The 18,699-nt window shown below is 35.1% G+C and overlaps 1 protein-coding gene across 1 annotated transcript in view; it reads left to right on the forward strand.

Moving 5' to 3' along the window:
- Window positions 1-18,288, forward strand: part of LOC138695822 (uncharacterized) — a 40,716-nt gene extending 22,428 nt beyond the window's left edge. The window contains exons 5-9 of the mRNA XM_069820075.1: window positions 679-864; window positions 1,294-1,524; window positions 6,817-6,990; window positions 11,649-15,845; window positions 17,237-18,288. Coding sequence (XP_069676176.1) covers window positions 679-864; window positions 1,294-1,524; window positions 6,817-6,990; window positions 11,649-15,845; window positions 17,237-17,403 — 4,955 coding nt within the window. The 3' untranslated portion in view covers window positions 17,404-18,288. The remainder of the gene's footprint in view (window positions 1-678; window positions 865-1,293; window positions 1,525-6,816; window positions 6,991-11,648; window positions 15,846-17,236) is intronic.
- Window positions 18,289-18,699: the final 411 nt, after the last annotated feature.

The raw sequence follows: 18,699 nt of genomic DNA on the forward strand, positions 1-18,699 counted from the left end.
TTTTGGTTTGCGGCGACCTTTCGACGCTGTATTGTTAGGTTAGCGGAGAGATTTTGATGCTCTAAGTCTGGGTTAGCGGCGAGTTTTTGACGCTGTAGAGTTGGTTTTTGACGTTCTTGTTTGTATATGGGCGTGTCTTTGACGCTGTATTGTTAGGTTAGCAGAGCGTTTTTGACACTCTAGAGTTGAGATAGCGGCGCGTTTTTGACGCTCTAGTGTTCGGTTAGCGGAGCACTTTTAAAGCTCTAGGTTTGGTTTAGCGGCGCGTTTTTGACGCTCTAGCTTTGAGTTGTCGGAGCGTTTTTGACGCTCTAGTATAGGACTAGCAGCGCGTTTTTGACGCTCTACTTTTTGGTTTGCGGCTACCTTTCGACGCTCTATTGTTAGGTTAGCGGAGAGATTTTGATGCTCTAAGTCTGGGTTAGCGGCGAGTTTTTGACGCTGTAGAGTTGGTTTTGGCGGCGCGTTTTTTACTTTTGTTAGGTTAGCAGAGCGTTTTTGACGCTCTAGGGTTGTGTTAGCGGCGAGTTTTTGACGCTCTGGTGTTGGTTTAGCAGCGCGTTTTTTGACTATACTATCTTGAAGTAAATAAGTTTGATATAACTGTAAATTGCTTTAATATTGTAGTTGAAGTAAGTCATTTCGTATGTTTTAATTTGATTAAATTGATATTCACAGTACAAGAAACATTACCTCAATTGGCAATAAATGTGACAAACAACAGAACATACTTGATCTACAACGCAAAGTACACGTGGATTGAAGCTCTTGCATTTTGCCGAAGACAAGAAATGAGGTTGGCCATCGTTCCCAATAGGGAAGAATTAGAGGCGATCAGTTATGGAATACATCAGGTTTACCCAAGTAAGCGTTTCTTTATTGCTTTGGGGAATGTGCTTGGATATTATTTTCTGTTGCAAGAGGGTTCTTTTAACGGGACATATGTTACACTTTTTTGGCACACCTACATGGAAACTGCTGTTTCTCATAACACATTATTGGTTAGAAAGTTCTTCTTTGCTGTAATACGTGTACGGCAAAGACATTGATAGGTTCATTCTTCCGTATGAATACCACAAAAAAGAATTGTCTGATATCAATGCTGGAAATGTATAATTCCGTAAAAATCTAAAAAAATAGATATTTTGCAGTACCGCAATATTTTCTCATTTATTTATACTTCGTATGAGAAAGTAAAAATTTTCAACAGTTATTTCTGTCATTCTTTTTACTTTCTTGATTCATATATTGTTTATATTTTATTTCTAATTAAAATACGTTATTCTAAATTAGGAATGGAAGAAGTTTGGCTTGGAGGAGATAATCTGAATGAAGGCCAATGGAAATGGACAGCCTCTTCAGAAGACATTCCACGAGATGAAAGTATTGATAATTTTCCGCCATGGAACGTAAAAAGTAATACAATATCATCAAACTGCTTGAAACTTGACGTTCATAAGTGCAGAAATCCTTTATTCGTGAACTCAAGATGTAAATCAAGACGAGGATTCGTTTGTGAAGCCTGTAAGTATTCTATACCAGAGTCATATTAAAAATAATGACAGTTGACACTCCAGAACAATACGAAATTTACAAACATACAAAAACACACCCCCAGCACATCCTGAACACTCAACTCTATTTCAAAACACACATCTTTTTTCGACACAATCATGAATACACCCCACACAACAGGAAACCAGAAGATAGTGCCGTATCTTCACTAGGCTTTAGACAATGAAGGATAACATTTCGAAACTAGCCAGCCAGGTAATTTCCTAAAAAGTTAACATAGTAAAGAAGTTGCGAGTTAATCAGTGATTATTAGGGACCGGATTTTTATGTAATTACATATTATATTCCTCTCAACCTAATCGTATATAAATAACAAATCTTTGCGAATCTTGTAATTACCATTAATATATTAAAATTTGATACTACATATTTTTACATATTTACCCCACATTACATATTATGGCTTGGTATTACATAAATATACCTATTTAGGGGTTTTATTTATTTCTACTTCACTAAAAGGAAAAAAAAAAAAAAAAAAACTTCTGCTGGGGAAGTTTACAATTTGAAATATACAGATTTAAAAAAACCTTTTTACTTACCCAAGAAGGGATATAATTGTTCTGCATATGTCTTAACAAGCCGTTCCCATGCAATTTGCAACCTTACCCACCCTCTTCCTAATCCTTCCAGGGAAAACCCGTGTCAAGTCTGACATGAGGCGCAATAAAGTAGCCGAATTTTGAAAAGAAGCTGGAGTGAAGGAACAAACTGGAAGTATGTTGGAAGATTAAAATAAATAGTTTTTCAGGTTATTGCTTGACCTATATACCGTACTTTAAATTTAGTAGACCTATACGGAAATGGGATTTTCTGAGGAATTAGCAAGTATGGTTCTCGGCTGGAATAATCCTATCTTTCTGAATGAGACAGGAATGTCACTTTTCGAACAACAGTTTGTAAATGCCTATAGTTTGAGGTTTTAGTAGGTACTTTGTTTCTTACAGGGAGCAGCTAAAATGCATGTGTCTCACATCTCTTATTTTCTCCTAATCCAGTAAAGCGAAACAGTGCTTGCAATACTGTTGTGTCATTCATTTCACTCAGTTATCTAGTTTTAGTACTTAAGTATAAAGTGCAAGTGAGTTTATCTACTGCTTTTAACTAACTAAAATGGCCCCTGTATTTTCAACCCTAACGATAAAAATAAAATCATGGATTGCGATGGACGAAGCTTTCACTACAGATGGAAAAATAGTAATGTGTCAAGCATGCGGTAAAAAATTGGGTGCTCTATGAAATCACAACTGGAGAGTCTTACCTATCCTATACCTGCCATATATTGATATTAAATATTTTCATGATTTTACATATTTTGGTACATATTCAGCTTATTTTTCTTACATAAATATGTACATATTTCACACCTTGATAATACATAAAAATCCGGTCCCTGGTGATTATATAAGTGTTAAAAGTGTATATAGAACAAAGAAGATAAAATAATTATTTATGTGTGTGAGAAGATAAGTACATTTCTTCACAATCATTACACAGAATTACAAGGACATTCGCAATGTATCAAAAGAAAAACATCTCCTATTTTAATTCAAAATAAGTTTTATTTTCAAGAAACGATTTTAAATATTTATTTTCGACCTTGTTGAGAAAGGATGTTGGCATATACTAACATTGTACACAAATCTCGATTAAATTTGTTTTGATTTTCTGTTATAGTCACTCGTAATGAGTGCACCTCTGTACATAGTGCATTGGACATTGTGCCACTGTCACATATTCAGTGACACAGTACATGAGGGTAGGCCACCAAAGGGAAAACTGAGAGGTAGAACTTAAACTGAGAGGATTCGATCTGGCATCGGAACTGAAATCCAGTGTGGCTTAGTGGATAAGCGTCACCACATAGAGCTGAAAACCCGGGTTCGAATCCTGATGTCAGAATTTTTCTCTGTTCTATCCATTCTTCATAATTTGATTTTCTGTGTTTGATTTTGATGTTGAAGGTCTGTTTTGAGTGTGAAATTCAATATTTTCCAAGTGTCTTTTGCTATTACAGTGCTTTTTGAAGAATCGAATTCTGTTTGTCCTTATATATCTTTCGCACAAATTTTAAAATGCAGGGTTTTCCTTTAATAAGAAAATATTCCTTTACGAGCTTCTCTGTAAGTTTGTCCTGAAGGAAATTCTTGGTGCTCTTAATTTTCTACATGTTCTTCAATGCTGTGAATTACAAAACAGCAAAATTAACACAAACACGAATATGGATACATAAATAATTAAATGAATTGAATACGATAAAATATATATACTTGCTTATTATGTCTCGTGACGAGAATATTGTACGAAATGGAAATATAAAAATCGGAAATTTATCTTTTGAAGAGGTGGAAAAATTCAAATACCTGGGAGCAACAGTAACAAATATAAATGATACTCGGGAGGAAATTAAACACAGAATAAATATGAAAAATGCCTGTTAGTATTCGGTTGAGAAGCTTTTATCATCCAGTCTGCTGTCAAAAAATCTGAAAGTTAGAATTTATAAAACAGTTATATTACCGGTTGTTCTTTATGGTTGTGAAACTTGGACTCTCACTTTCAGAGAGGAACATAGGTTAAGGGTGTTTGAGAATTAGGTGCTTAAGAAAATATTTGGGGCTAAGAGGGATGAAGTTACAGGAGAATGGAGAAAGTTACACAACACAGGACAGCACGCATTGTATTCTTCACCTGACATAATTAGGAATATTAAATCCAGACGTATGAGATGGGCAGGGCATGTAGCACGTATTGGCGAATCCAGAAATGCATATAGAGTGTTAGTTGGGAGGCCGGAGGGAAAAGACCTTTGGGGAGGCCGAGACGTAGATGGGAAGATAATATAAAAATGGATTTGAGGGAGTTGGGATATGATGATAGAGACTGGATTAATCTTGCTCAGGATAGGGACCGATGGCGGGCTTATGTGAGGGCGGCAATGAACCTCCGGGTTCCTTAAAAGCCAGTAAGTTAGTAAGTAAGTAAGTATATACTTGCTTACTCACAGGATGTCAAGAACACATAGCCTAATGATCGCATGGACCCACACCAAGCAGCAATAAGAAAGATGGTTATGCACTTTGTTGCGAAACCAACATTATTCTCGCAGTGTCACCGCACCGCATGGGTCATGACGTCATTTATACTCCGTGCATTCCAAAACTTCAGTCTGGTGACTCGGTGAGACTAGACCGAGACCTGATAATTATAAACTGTAATTCCTTAATGTTGTTGTTGTTGTTGTTGTTTTCTAATGCCAGGCATTTGACAATGAAGTCATTTGACCTCTTGCACTCCAATATTTTTCAAAGATATTATCATGGTCAGCCACTGAAGCACAGATTTTGAGATGTTCCGAATCCATTTCTTGGTTTGAGTTGCACAATGGACAGTTAGGGGACTGATATATTCCAATTCTATGCAGGTGTTTGGCCAAACAATCATGGCCTGTTGCCAATCTAAATGCAGCTACAGACGATTTTCGTGGTAAATCGGGAATTAACTGTGGATTTTGATGCAGAAAGTTCTATTTTTTCCCTTGGGATTGTGTTATTAAATTTTGTTTGTTGAAGTCTAAGTATGTAGATTTAATAAATCTTTTCACAGAGATTTAGTAGATTTAGTAACAGGTCTGTAAGTAGCAATGCTGCCCTTCTTTGCTAAAGCATCCTCATTCTCATTTCACAGGATTCCACAATGGGATGGTATCCATTGGAATACAATTCTTTTATTGAGTGATATTAATTGAGAGAGCATTTTAGTTATTTCTGCTGTTTGAGATGAAGGTGTGTGTTTAGAGACTATTGATAGAATAGCTGCTTTGGAGTCTGACAATATAACTGCATTCCTAAATTTATTGATGTGGCATAGAAGATTCCTGAGACTTTCCCTTATTGCAATGATTTCACATCAAAACTTGTTGTTCCATATCCAAGAGATCTATAAAGTGAGAAGAGACAGCACGTAACACCTGCACCTTGTTCTCTGGAGATCAGGGATCCGTCAGTGTATAAATGAAGTCAGTTTTGTGGAGGGTACCTAATATTAATTGTCTCTAAAGACAATTGTTTCAGTATTTCCGTGTTTACTTCTGATTTCAGTATTTCTTCTGTTAAATTTAGATTATATTCTATATTTAATAGAGTTAAGGGATTTGGTTTAATTTGTAAGTTTTCTTTTAAATTCGGGATATTGATTTTCTGTTTTAATTCTTGAACAATGGATATGAAACTTTTTTGAGTTTTCAATCTACAGAGAGAATTGTATGAATGCCAATTATTTCCTGGTAATATGATAAGTTTTTCATGTTGAATCAGTGCTTTTTCTTCTATTGTCATTTTGATGCTGTTAATGTTAGTGAGAAATCTCATAGAATCTATTGGAGTTGTTTTGATTCCACCAGTAATGAGTCTGAGAGCTTGGTTTTGAACATATTCTATGTCGTTTATGAAAGGTGAAGTAATCAAAATTTCTCCGCAGTATGTCAGCACTGGCTGTATAAACATTTTGTATGTAGTGTTCAAAGTATTCCTAGAGCATCCCCATTTCTTTCCTGCTAGTCTTTTTAGAAGGGAGAATCTTTTGCAAGCTTTTTCAGAAATGTATTTCGAATGGTTTCTCCATGTTAACTTACTATCGAAAATAACTCCAAGATATTTGGATTCATAAGTGCTAGGAAGGTGTTGGCCATTGTATTGGATATTGAATTCTCTTTCTTTTTTACCGAGTGAAAATATTTGGTAAATAAGATAAAATATATACTTGCTTACTCACAGGATGTCAAGAACATAAAGCCTAGTGATCGCTTGGACCCATGCCAAGCAGCAATGGTTATGCACTTTGTTGCGAAACCAATATTATTCTCGCAGTGTCACCCTACCCCACGGGTCATGACGTCATTTATACTCCGTGCATTCCAAAACTTCAGTCTGGTGACTCGGTGAGCCTAGACCAAGACCTGATAATTATAAACTGTAATTCCTTAATGCGATTCATCTCTCGCTTGGCCAATTATTTATTCGAAGGCTAGACAGTTTTCTTTGTTTAAATGTATGAAGAAAACAAAGAGCAAATAAATTATGCTACTGTACTATAGTTGCTGATAATTACTATGTATGGTATAAAGAAACTGCAATAATTTCTTAAATTTTGTGTGTCTTACAATAAAAGTATCGCAGTCATTGTAATCAATTATAAGAATCTAATCCTTCAATAGTAATAAATTACGTTTTCTTATTACAGATACAGAAAAAGTAGAAATTGAAATGCTTAATTACACAATTGTTGTATTTGGAGAGCATAAATCTTGGACAGAAGCATATGAATATTGCATTGGAATTCATGGACAACTTGTAATCATAGAAACAGAAGAAGATTTAGAATTGATTATTTCTGCTATGGGTGATTATGAACTGGGTAAGTACAAACAACATAGTGCACATTGATGAATTTTGGAGGAAGAGTGGCTCAGGAAACTGCGACTTACAAAAATGCCTTGTGAAGTGATCCACGATCAGAGAAGGCGAAATGTGATACTTTTGTAATTCCACCTAAAGAAAATTAGCGTTTTTACAGAAAAAAATAGTCTTTTTATTTTATTTATTTTCGTGAAAGCTTAAACTATGTTAACTTTATAAAGTACTAGTGGCTTGTGCAGCAAATGCTGGTGCAAACTAAGTTCGTTAGACGTTCAAATAAAAATTGTTCAGATTTATTTTCAATGAAGAATACTTGTCTTTTTAATAGTTATTTGCTTCCATAATAATGAAACATACTCCCTCTGAATGGATTTTTTTTAGGCCAAATACTTTCTCTTGAACCTATCCAACATCAGTTTTTGAGTTTCAACGCGAAAACGCAAGTATCAATGTCAGGACGATAGCAGTAGCTATTTCAGGTCATTGTGGATTGTAGGCAAAAGTAAAAAAAATGTCAGGTTTGCTAAGCTTTCGAACAATAGCATTTTCGTATAGCTGCTGCATGTAGAACTTGAAATGTAGAGCGTAAAATCATTTTATCCTACTAAGAGATCTTGCAGAAATGATCTGGAGACTACAAAATTTTCTAGGCCTCTTATATTATCACTAAGTAATACCTTTTTATATATTTTCCTTAGGAACTGTAATTTTTGCGCTCTCTCGAGCCAATACTGAAGACAATGACACATCAATATCTACACTACACCGCCATTAAGTATATGAAAAAGACCCAACCCCACTGGGTTAATAAGTATAAAAATATTTGATTTTTAATAACAATATTATTATCTTAAGTTTTGTAGTTATATATAGCAGCCATTCAGTAAATTATAGAAATGAAGATCTAAATTAAAATATTCTCTACATTTACTTACATAACCTCAAAACGTTTCACTTTCATGTCATCAATATAGCATCAATATTATGTACAATTAATGAAAAATAGATGCATCATGATATTAACTATAATAATAATTAATTTCTAATGATAATAATGTCATCAATCCACCTCAAGTTTCGTAGATTTGAATATCCAATACACAGCTGTACTCAGAAAATTATTATACACTGCAGAATCAGTTTTTAATAACAAATTGAATTGAGCTCTAAATATGTCGGGAATCCTGCAGGTCATGGCCTTCGTGTAATAGCCTATTGTTTATTGTAGTGTGTGTTTTGTTCTGAAATTCAATCAAGTCGGCCGTGATTCGATAAAATTGGTTCTCAAAACTGACAACAGATGGATTTTTAAAAATAGGAAAATTATGTAGGAAAATTGACATTTGACTGAAAACTATTACTTTTCCGAAAAACTTTGGGTTCCAAGCTTCAAAATAAGGGGCCATTTATTAAAATCCGTTCAGCCGTTTTCCCGTAATTTCCATTACCAGTTCAAATTATATATATAGATTTTGTGTAGATGTCTTTGAACCATAATATATTAAACTGTGTGAATGACTTTTCAATTGAAGTCACACTTCTATACGTAACAGTAGTCATAAAAAAAAATAAAGTTTTCTTGTTGTTCTGTTTCCGTAACATCTAAGATTACATTAATTTTACAAACTACAGTAAAACCTCGATAAAACGCGCCCCCTTATTACGCTATCCCGTGTAATACACTTTTTTTGTCCGGTCCCTGCACATTTCATATATAGGGCTAACGTCTTTATAAAATACCCCGTTTGTTGCGCTTAAGTCCCGCATAATACGCTGTTTTTGTGGAATATTTTCGATGTAATTTTCAGCAATGAAACATCTTGATCATTGAACTCACTGGTGCCATTTACCTGAAAAGTATTTGTATTCGACCCTTTACCTGCTCATTTAAACCTTCATACTTCATACCTTAGTATACCCCACCCTCTTGTTACGCTCTCTTATTTGACTCCTTATGTGCGCAGTTAAAGCAGTTGCAATACCTCACCTCTTGCTAACCCTCTCTCTCAAACAGCATTCCTCACTCGGCCGTAATAAAATTCTGGGAATTTTTGCTGGGCAGTTTGTTGTCCTTTTGTGTATTGAAGTGTCTGTGAATGTGATTACAATGAGTGTTAAACAAAAAGCCCTTTCTGTGTCGGAAAAATTGGAAATCTTACGAAAGTACAATGAGAACAGTACTCTTACTCAGAAAAGACTCCCTGATTCATTAGGAATCCTATCATCAACATTAAGAACGATAATAAAAAATCGCGACTCAATCACTACAGCTGTGACGTCGGGAGGATGTAATCGCAGAAACTGAAGTGTGGTAAACACGAGGACTTGGAGTACACGCACATGGCAAACAACTATAAATGGCTTTTTTTTCTCTAAAGAATTAAGTACAGTACATATTGTAAATATCCTTGACATACAGAACAGTAATTACATAATGGAGTAATACTGTATTACCTTTCATGAATGATGTATTTCAATAAAGAAAAATGCTAATAGATACTGTATATAAGTCAAAATTAGTATATCCGCCTAATACGCGTTCCCGGTTAATACGCGTTTTACACCCGGTCCCTTGAACAGCGTCTTATCGGGGTTTTACTGTAATTAATATACATACATACGATATATTTAAAGCCCTAAGATTTTAGTTTGAAAAAGTTTTCAAGCAGTGACTTAATTCTGTATGTAATAATTAATTTATCTAAATTGCAGCAGTTTATTTCAAGTAAATCACTTTTTGCGCTTTATTTTTAGACAATTTTAAATATATTAAAATTAATATTAATTTTCAAAGACTGTAAAAATTTGCATATGGATACATCGGGAGAAAACTAAAACTGGAAGGCTTATGTCATAGACTTATGATATATAAAAGAATCCTGAATCCTGTCCCTGAATAGAGAGGGTCCAGGAAATTCATTAGTTAGTAATTTCCTTGTCCAAATTCAACAGTTGTCTGATTTTCAAATCGGAAAAAAGGAATCAGGTCCTATCATTGTTACCAGATTTTCAAACATTCTTACAAGATGATTGAACAAATTTGGAAGGCTCAAAGCTCGATTGTAGCTAAACGCATGCAAAAAAATCAAGAAAAATTTGCTAATACAGTGAAACCTGTTCAAATCGGAACCTGAATAATCCGGAATCCTGTCTATTTCGGAACAATTTATTGGTCCCGGCGAAATTTGTATGTGTTATGTGTAATTTTTCCTGAATAAAACGGAAACTGTCCAACGCGGAAATGGAAACTGTCTGCTACTGTTCAAAATGGAAACAATATTTTGGACACACCATATTTTTGTAACTATATTTTGAAACAGCGTGTAATTTCAAGGAATATACGAAATATGTAGGTCACTAAGATAAAAACAAATTTTCTTTGAAAAATTTTAGAGGGTACGAGGGTGTGTTGGCCTGTTGGTCATAAATTTTATTACCCTGTTGACTAGGCAGACGAGTCCCTTCAGAGATTTTCAATGCTTCACACCCTTATAATGTCGTAGCTAAACAAAGCTCAAGTGTAGTGATTTCCAGGTTAAAAAAAAAAAAAAAGTTGCATAAAATGTGGCATTAACATTAAGTGATGAAGTAAAAGTTGTCGAGATAAAGGAAAATTAGAAACAAAGTCTATGTGAAAAAATATTGAAGTACCAGTACAGTTGTGGAAAACTCAGGTGTGACACTTTAAAAAATAAAGATCATAATAATGAGTGAGTGGCTTGTGGCCAATATTGGTGACACAAAAGGAACCAGAAAGCAACTGTTTATGTGGAAATAAATGAACTGATGTGGAAGTGGGTTCTTCATGACCTTTCAAAGAACAAGCCAATTTCTGGATCTGTTCTGCAAAACAAGCTATTGAACTGGGAAAGAAATTAAATAAACCAGAATTCAAGGCTTCTAATAGATGGCTCCTAGTCCAATTAATTAATAACGTGCAGTGATATGCAGTACAGTATTAGAGTATAGTGTTAGATATTAAATAGAATGAGATTAGTAAACTTTAGTAATGTTTAATGACTAATGAATGAGTTACGATAATATTTATACAGAAAATGAGATTTTAATCAAGATGATTCACCAACGTAATAAGTGATAGAAAGCTGATTTAATGTGATTAGTGTTAAGTGGAATATTTTGTACTTCTTGCAGTTTGCGGCATGCCATTTTGTTTTTCATGTATATGAATGACAAAATATTCCATTTTAATGTCACACCTGAATAATATAGAAACCTGTCCACAACGGAAAAAAAATTAGGACCATGTCACTTCCGTCTTGAACAGGTTTCACTGTATATAAATTGCAAATGTGCGAAAAAGTTTCTAACTTTTTGTAAAAGCTATACTTGATACAAGCTGTAACTAATACACAGAGTCGTGGAATTAATCAGTATTCTGTATAAAGTGGATTTAGTTTTATGTGATAAAAATCTTTTGAGATATATACTTTCAACTGCTGCTTCGTCTTTGGTCATGTGCTAGAGGATTATTCTTCAGTTACCGGTACTTTTACATAAGATTTCAGTAGAAAAAACTTTAACCAATATTTATGAAATAAAATTTAGTTTAAGAGAGACAGAGAGAAAGAGAAAGTCAGACATAGAATGAGTACTCATATGTATATATTAAGATCAAAACTTTATTTGAAATTTCAGACATAAACAGCTTATGGATCGGTGGTCATCTGAATGGGAATAACTGGGAATGGCTACCAACAAGAGAAGAGATACCTTTTCCTTCAGACACTCAAGAAAACAGAACAAATGAACATACTTTCCTTCCATGGTGCAGCACAGTCAGAAATGAAACAAACCAGTGTTTGAACTTAAATCGCAAATACCATAATGTAGCAACACTGATGGGACTAAACTGTACAATTAGACAACCCTTCGCATGTCAGATTAATATTACAAAGAAAACTACTCTAATTCCACCCAAACCAGAACCCACAGAACAAACATCTTGGGTTTCCAAATATACAACCTACAGTCATTCCATGCCAAAAATGTCATCAAGAACTACAACACTAAAACATGCAATTAAACAAGAAACAACAAAAAGGAGAACAACATCTGCCACTCAAAAGCCGCCTTCTACATACTGGACTAGACAACCAGAAACAATAACCAGAACTCCTTCAAAAACAAATACAAAATATACACATACTGATACAATTCAACATGACGTATATTCAACATCGAAACAAACAACTTCTCGATATGGCACCCAGCCACCACGTACTACTCCCCGAAAACATACTAAGCACACTACACCTAAACACCTTTCATACACCAGTTCGCTAAATCCTAACTGGACACTACCAAGTACAACTTCGTTGCCATCAACTTTAACATCTGATACACAAACTACTTTATCACACACTAATCCTTGTCCTCCTGCTACTAAGACTGGTACTTCCAAATACACTTCAGTCACGAGTTCACAATTTAGTAATTGGACACTACCAAGCATAACTTACTCAAAACCACATGAAAAATCGTCTCCTGTAAACACTACATCAACTCATACAACTGCTCTCCCTGCTTTTCAGACTAGTACTTCCAAATACACTTCAGTCAACAGTTCACAATTTAGTAATTGGACAAAACCAAGCATAACTTACTCAAAACTACATGAAAAATTGTCTCGTGTAAACACTACAACAACATATACAACTGCTCCCCCTACTATTGAGACTAGTACTTCCAAATACACTTCAGTCACCAGTTCACAATTAGGTAATTGGACACTACCAAGCATAACTTACTCAAAACTACATGAAAAATCGTCTCGTCTAAACACTACATCATCATGTACAACTGCTCCCCCTACTATTGAGACTAGTACTTCCAAATACACTTCAGTCATCAGTTCACAATTAGGTAATTGGACACTACCAAGCATAACTTACTCCAAACCACATGAAAAATCGTCTCCTGTAAACACTACATCAACATATACAACTGCTCCCCCTACTATTGAGACTAGTACTTCCAAATACACTTCAGTCACCAGTTCACAATTTAGTAATTGGACACTACCAAGCATAACTTACTCAAAACCACATGAAAAATCGTCTCCTGTAAACACTACATCAACATATACAACTGCTCCCCCTACTATTGAGACTAGTACTTCCAAATACACTTCAGTCACCAGTTCACAATTTAGTAATTGGACACTACCAAGCATAACTTACTCAAAACTACATGAAAAATCGTCTCGTCTAAACACTACATCATCATGTACAACTGCTCCCCCTACTATTGAGACTAGTACTTCCAAATACACTTCAGTCATCAGTTCACAATTAGGTAATTGGACACTACCAAGCATAACTTACTCCAAACCACATGAAAAATCGTCTCGTGTAAACACTACATCAACATATACAACTGCTCCTCCTGCTATTGAGACTAGTACTTCCAAATACACTTCAGTCACCAGTTCACAATTTAGTAATTGGACACTACCAAGCATAACTTACTCAAAACCACATGAAAAATCGTCTCGTGTAAACACTACATCAACATATACAACTGCTCCTCCTGCTATTGAGACTAGTACTTCCAAATACACTTCAGTCACCAGTTCACAATTTAGTAATTGGACACTACCAAGCATAACTTACTCAAAACCACATGAAAAATCGTCTCGTGTAAACACTACATCAACATATACAACTGCTCCCCCTATTATTGAGACTAGTACTTCCAAATACACTTCAGTCACCAGTTCACAATTTAGTAATTGGACACTACCAAGCATAACTTACTCAAAACCACATGAAAAATCGTCTCGTGTAAACACTACATCAACATATACAACTGCTCCTCCTGCTATTGAGACTAGTACTTCCAAATACACTTCAGTCTCTAGTTCTACATCAACACATACAACTGCTCCCCCTACTCTTGAGGCTAGTACTTCCAAATACACTTCAGTCACCAGTTCACAATTTAGTAATTGGACACTACCAAGCATAACTTACTCAAAACCACATGAAAAATCGTCTCGTGTAAACACTACATCAACATATACAACTGCTCCTCCTGCTATTGAGACTAGTACTTCCAAATACACTTCAGTCTCTAGTTCTACATCAACACATACAACTGCTCCCCCTACTACATCAACATATACAACTACTCCCCCTGCTTTTCAGACTAGTACTTACAAATACACTTCAGTCACCAGTTCACAATTTAGTAATTGGACACTACCAAGCACAACTTACTCAAAACCACATGAAAAATCGTCTCGTGTAAACACTACATCAACACATACAACTGCTCCCCCTACTATTGAGACTAGTACTTCCAAATACACTTCAGTCTCTAGTTCTACATCAACACATACAACTGCTCCCCCTACTCTTGAGGCTAGTACTTCCAAATACACTTCAGTCACCAGTTCACAATTTAGTAATTGGACACTACCAAGCACAACTTACTTAAAACCACATGAAAAATCGTCTCGTGTAAACACTACATCAACATATACATCTGCTCCCCCTGCTATTGAGACTAGTACTTCCAAATACACTTCAGTCACCAGTTCAAAATTTAGTAATTGGACACTACCAAGCACAACTTACTCAAAACCACATGAAAAATTGTCTCGTGTGAACACTACATCAACATATACAACTACTCCCCCTGCTTTTCAGACTAGTACTTCCAAATACACTTCAGTCACCAGTTCACAATTTAGTAATTGGACACTACCAAGCATAACTTACTCAAAACCACATGAAAAATTGTCTCGTGTGAACACTACATCAACATATACAACTACTCCCCCTGCTTTTCAGACTAGTACTTCCAAATACACTTCAGTCACCAGTTCAAAATTTAGTAATTGGACACTACCAAGCACAACTTACTCAAAACCACATGAAAAATTGTCTCGTGTGAACACTACATCAACATATACAACTACTCCCCCTGCTTTTCAGACTAGTACTTCCAAATACACTTCAGTCACCAGTTCACAATTTAGTAATTGGACACTACCAAGCACAACTTACTCAAAACCACATGAAAAATCGTCTCCTGTAAACACTACATCAACTCATACAACTACTCCCCCTGCTTTTCAGACTAGTACTTCCAAATACACTTCAGTCACCAGTTCACAATTTAGTAATTGGACACTACCAAGCATAACTTACTCAAAACCACATGAAAAATCGTCTCGTGTAAACACTACATCAACATATACAACTGCTCCCCCTATTATTGAGACTAGTACTTCCAAATACACTTCAGTCACCAGTTCACAATTTAGTAATTGGACACTACCAAGCATAACTTACTCAAAACCACATGAAAAATCGTCTCGTGTAAACACTACATCAACATATACAACTGCTCCCCCTATTATTGAGACTAGTACTTCCAAATACACTTCAGTCACCAGTTCACAATTTAGTAATTGGACACTACCAACCATAACTTACTCAAAACCACATGAAAAATCGTCTCCTGTAAACACTACATCAACATATACAACTGCTCTCCCTACTATTGAGACTAGTACTTCCAAATACACTTCAGTCAACAGTTCACAATTTAGTAATTGGACACTACCACCCACAACTTACTCAAAACCACATGAAAAATCTTCTCGTGTGAACACTACATCAACATATATAACTACTCCCCCTGCTTTTCAGACTAGTACTCACAAATACACTTCAAGCACCAGTTCACAATTTAGTAATTGGACTCTACCAAGCACAACTTACTCCAAACCACATGAAAAATCGTCTCGTGTAAACACTACATCAACATATACAACTGCGCCTCCTGCTATTGAGACTAGTACTTCCATATACACTCCAGTCACAGGTACGTCAGCTGCTTTTGAGTGAATGAGTATTTCAGCTTTGGAAAATGTATTTATTATTTGTAATAGATTGGTTAGAATAGTGATTACAACTTCAACTTCTCCATCAAAATTTGTGAAGCCCTTACTGAGTATTCTATAGAACGAGAAAAATTTACAAGTTCCTCCAGCTCCTACAGTATCAAAATCATTTTGTAAAGATTAATGCTGTTGATAGATCAAAATATTTAATCGATTAACTATTTGAATTTAATCGATTAATCGATAGATTAACCGAATTTGAGGGATTTGAAAAAAGTTTTAATATACTGTAATATACAATTATTGTTAAATTTAATTTGTGTTTGGTGCTAAGTATACAATTTTGTATACCTGTATGTGTACATACTGTATCGTTATATTACAAAATAATACTATTTTAGGTAATTACTAACATATTTATTACGTATGCTTATAATTTATTGTGTCAATTTATCCGGGAATTTTTGAGACAAACACAAATAAAAAAAGTATGAAGACTCCTCTAGTTAATACCGAATTAAGTTCTGCTCTGTGTTTAGTAACAATGTTTCCTGCATCACTAAACGATAAAACTTTTTTTTCTGTCAAGCACTTCTCCACGATTGTTCAATTTAAATCCAAATGTTTCCCCAAGTTTACCTCTCAACTTCTCATATGACATAATGGAGTTTTCACTTTTCACAAAAATCTGTTTTTTCTTTAGCAAACTAAACACACAAGCGTCATCTACAGACTTAGTAAAGAAACCGCACTAGTGCAGCGACTAAAATAGCAGACCGGGCCCTATTGTAATCGGATTACAAAATTTTAGAAAGAGAAGAAGATAGTTACTCTGTCACCAACAAAAAAGTATGTATTTCATATGCTAGGAAGACGAGCTCACAACAAGATGTTGTCTTGAAAAACCATAAAACTTGATAAGAGTTTCGCATTGTGTTTCAACTTCCAGTAGGGATAGACCAGGTCACTGTCTTCATATCTTCATTTCTTTCTGAAGTGTTTGTGCAAGGATTTTCCCTATGCTACCTACTACCTGCTTTTCAGTTACAATATAACGATACTATTATGCTTTAAAGTAAGTAATTTCTGAGAGACGAATATTGTCGGAACTTTTAGTCTGAGTTTGCATTAACAAAATATTAATTAATATAAAGTACAACTGATTAATTTTAATCGACTTGATTATCCGATCAAATATTTTTGATCGATTAATCTTACAACAGAAATTGACCAATTAATCGATAAGATTAATCGATTAAATCCCACAACACTAGTAAAGATCCATTACTGTAAATGTACCGATATGTGAAATGTTGTTGATAATTCATAATATTTATAAGTTATAACTTACGCTTTCATTCCTTATTTTCAGAATCCCAATACACGAGACATACAAGACCAACATTACCTTCTTTAACAATAGAAAACGTAAAAAATAATACTAATATATCAGAAATAGTTGTTTTAGAAAGTAACAGGTCTGACTCTTCTGTATTTTCTTCAAAACATGTGAAGGCAAGAAGTGTTATTCTTTTTTGAACATGATAATGTTACTTATAATCTACCAGTACCTGAGAGGTAATTCAGCACATGTGAAGGAGGCGAAAGAAAAGTTTTAAATGCGGAATAAAAGCCGTAGTGACACGATATTTGATTATTATGATGAAAAATGGAGAAACTAAACACTAAATATCGAGAATATTTAACCGATAAAAAGAAAACTAGTTGAAGATGGTACTGTGCTGCACCCATGCACACTGAGAGAAGAAACTTAATAATGAAGTTCATTAATAATTTGTGGAAGTTCATTAATGAGAGTGTAGGTGCAGAAATTGAAATCATAATATGATTCACTACGTGTATACTTCCTGAATAAATCTGAACTAATAAAATATTTTAAAGGTACTTTTTAAAAGTGGCTACACATGACCCAAAGTCCAATTTTCAGAGATTCTGCCTATCGGATGGTCTGTAGGCTTGCTGGGACGACAAAACTCGTCTTGGGTGGTTGGTTCAGAGAACCACCCGATCTGCAGGCTCCCCCACTCCCAAGACCCTGCAAATTGGGTCGTGTATAGCATGATCGGACTGATTTGCCATCAGGTATGACGTTTAGGAATAAGTTGAGTACAGCAAGTATGGTATCAAAACTGACGGAGAAGGAGAAAGAAGTTTGAAAGGATATTTTTGAACCACAGAAAGATATGCCTTGTCTCAGGGATATCTCAAACTTTAATCATCTCAACTTGCTCCAGTTTCTGCAAATCTTAGTCACAATCTCTCTTGTACCGGTACAGGAACATTTTATTTCATTACAATACCTTGTTTTTTTATTGTAGCAATTCATTATACGTGTCATCCATTCGAAGAAAGTTTTAAAAATCTACTGTTTTTATTTTACAAATCTTACTTACATTGAGCTTGCTACAACACAGAATATTATACAAAATAAAGTACATCATTGGAAAATGTGTTATGTTTTATTTAACGACGCTCGTAACTGCAGAGGTTATATCAGCGTCGCCAGATGTGCCGGAATTTTGTCCCGCAGGAGTTCTTTTACATGCCAGTAAATCTACTGACATGAGCCTGTCGCATTTAAGCACACTTAAATGCCATCGACCTGGCCCGGGATCGAACCCGCAACCTTAGGCATAGAAGGCCAGCACTATACCAACTCGCCAACCAGGTCGACTTGGAAAATGTGTCCACCGAGTTAGTTCTGTGGTAGCGTGTCTGCCTCCAGACTAGCTGGCCCGGGTTCGATTCCTGGCAGGATCAGAAATTTTCATGTAAAATTTCTACCTCGGGACTAAGAGAGATGGCGGTGCACAA

This window comes from Periplaneta americana, chromosome 3 (genome assembly GCF_040183065.1).
Source record: "Periplaneta americana isolate PAMFEO1 chromosome 3, P.americana_PAMFEO1_priV1, whole genome shotgun sequence".
Classification (NCBI taxonomy): domain Eukaryota; kingdom Metazoa; phylum Arthropoda; class Insecta; order Blattodea; family Blattidae; genus Periplaneta; species Periplaneta americana.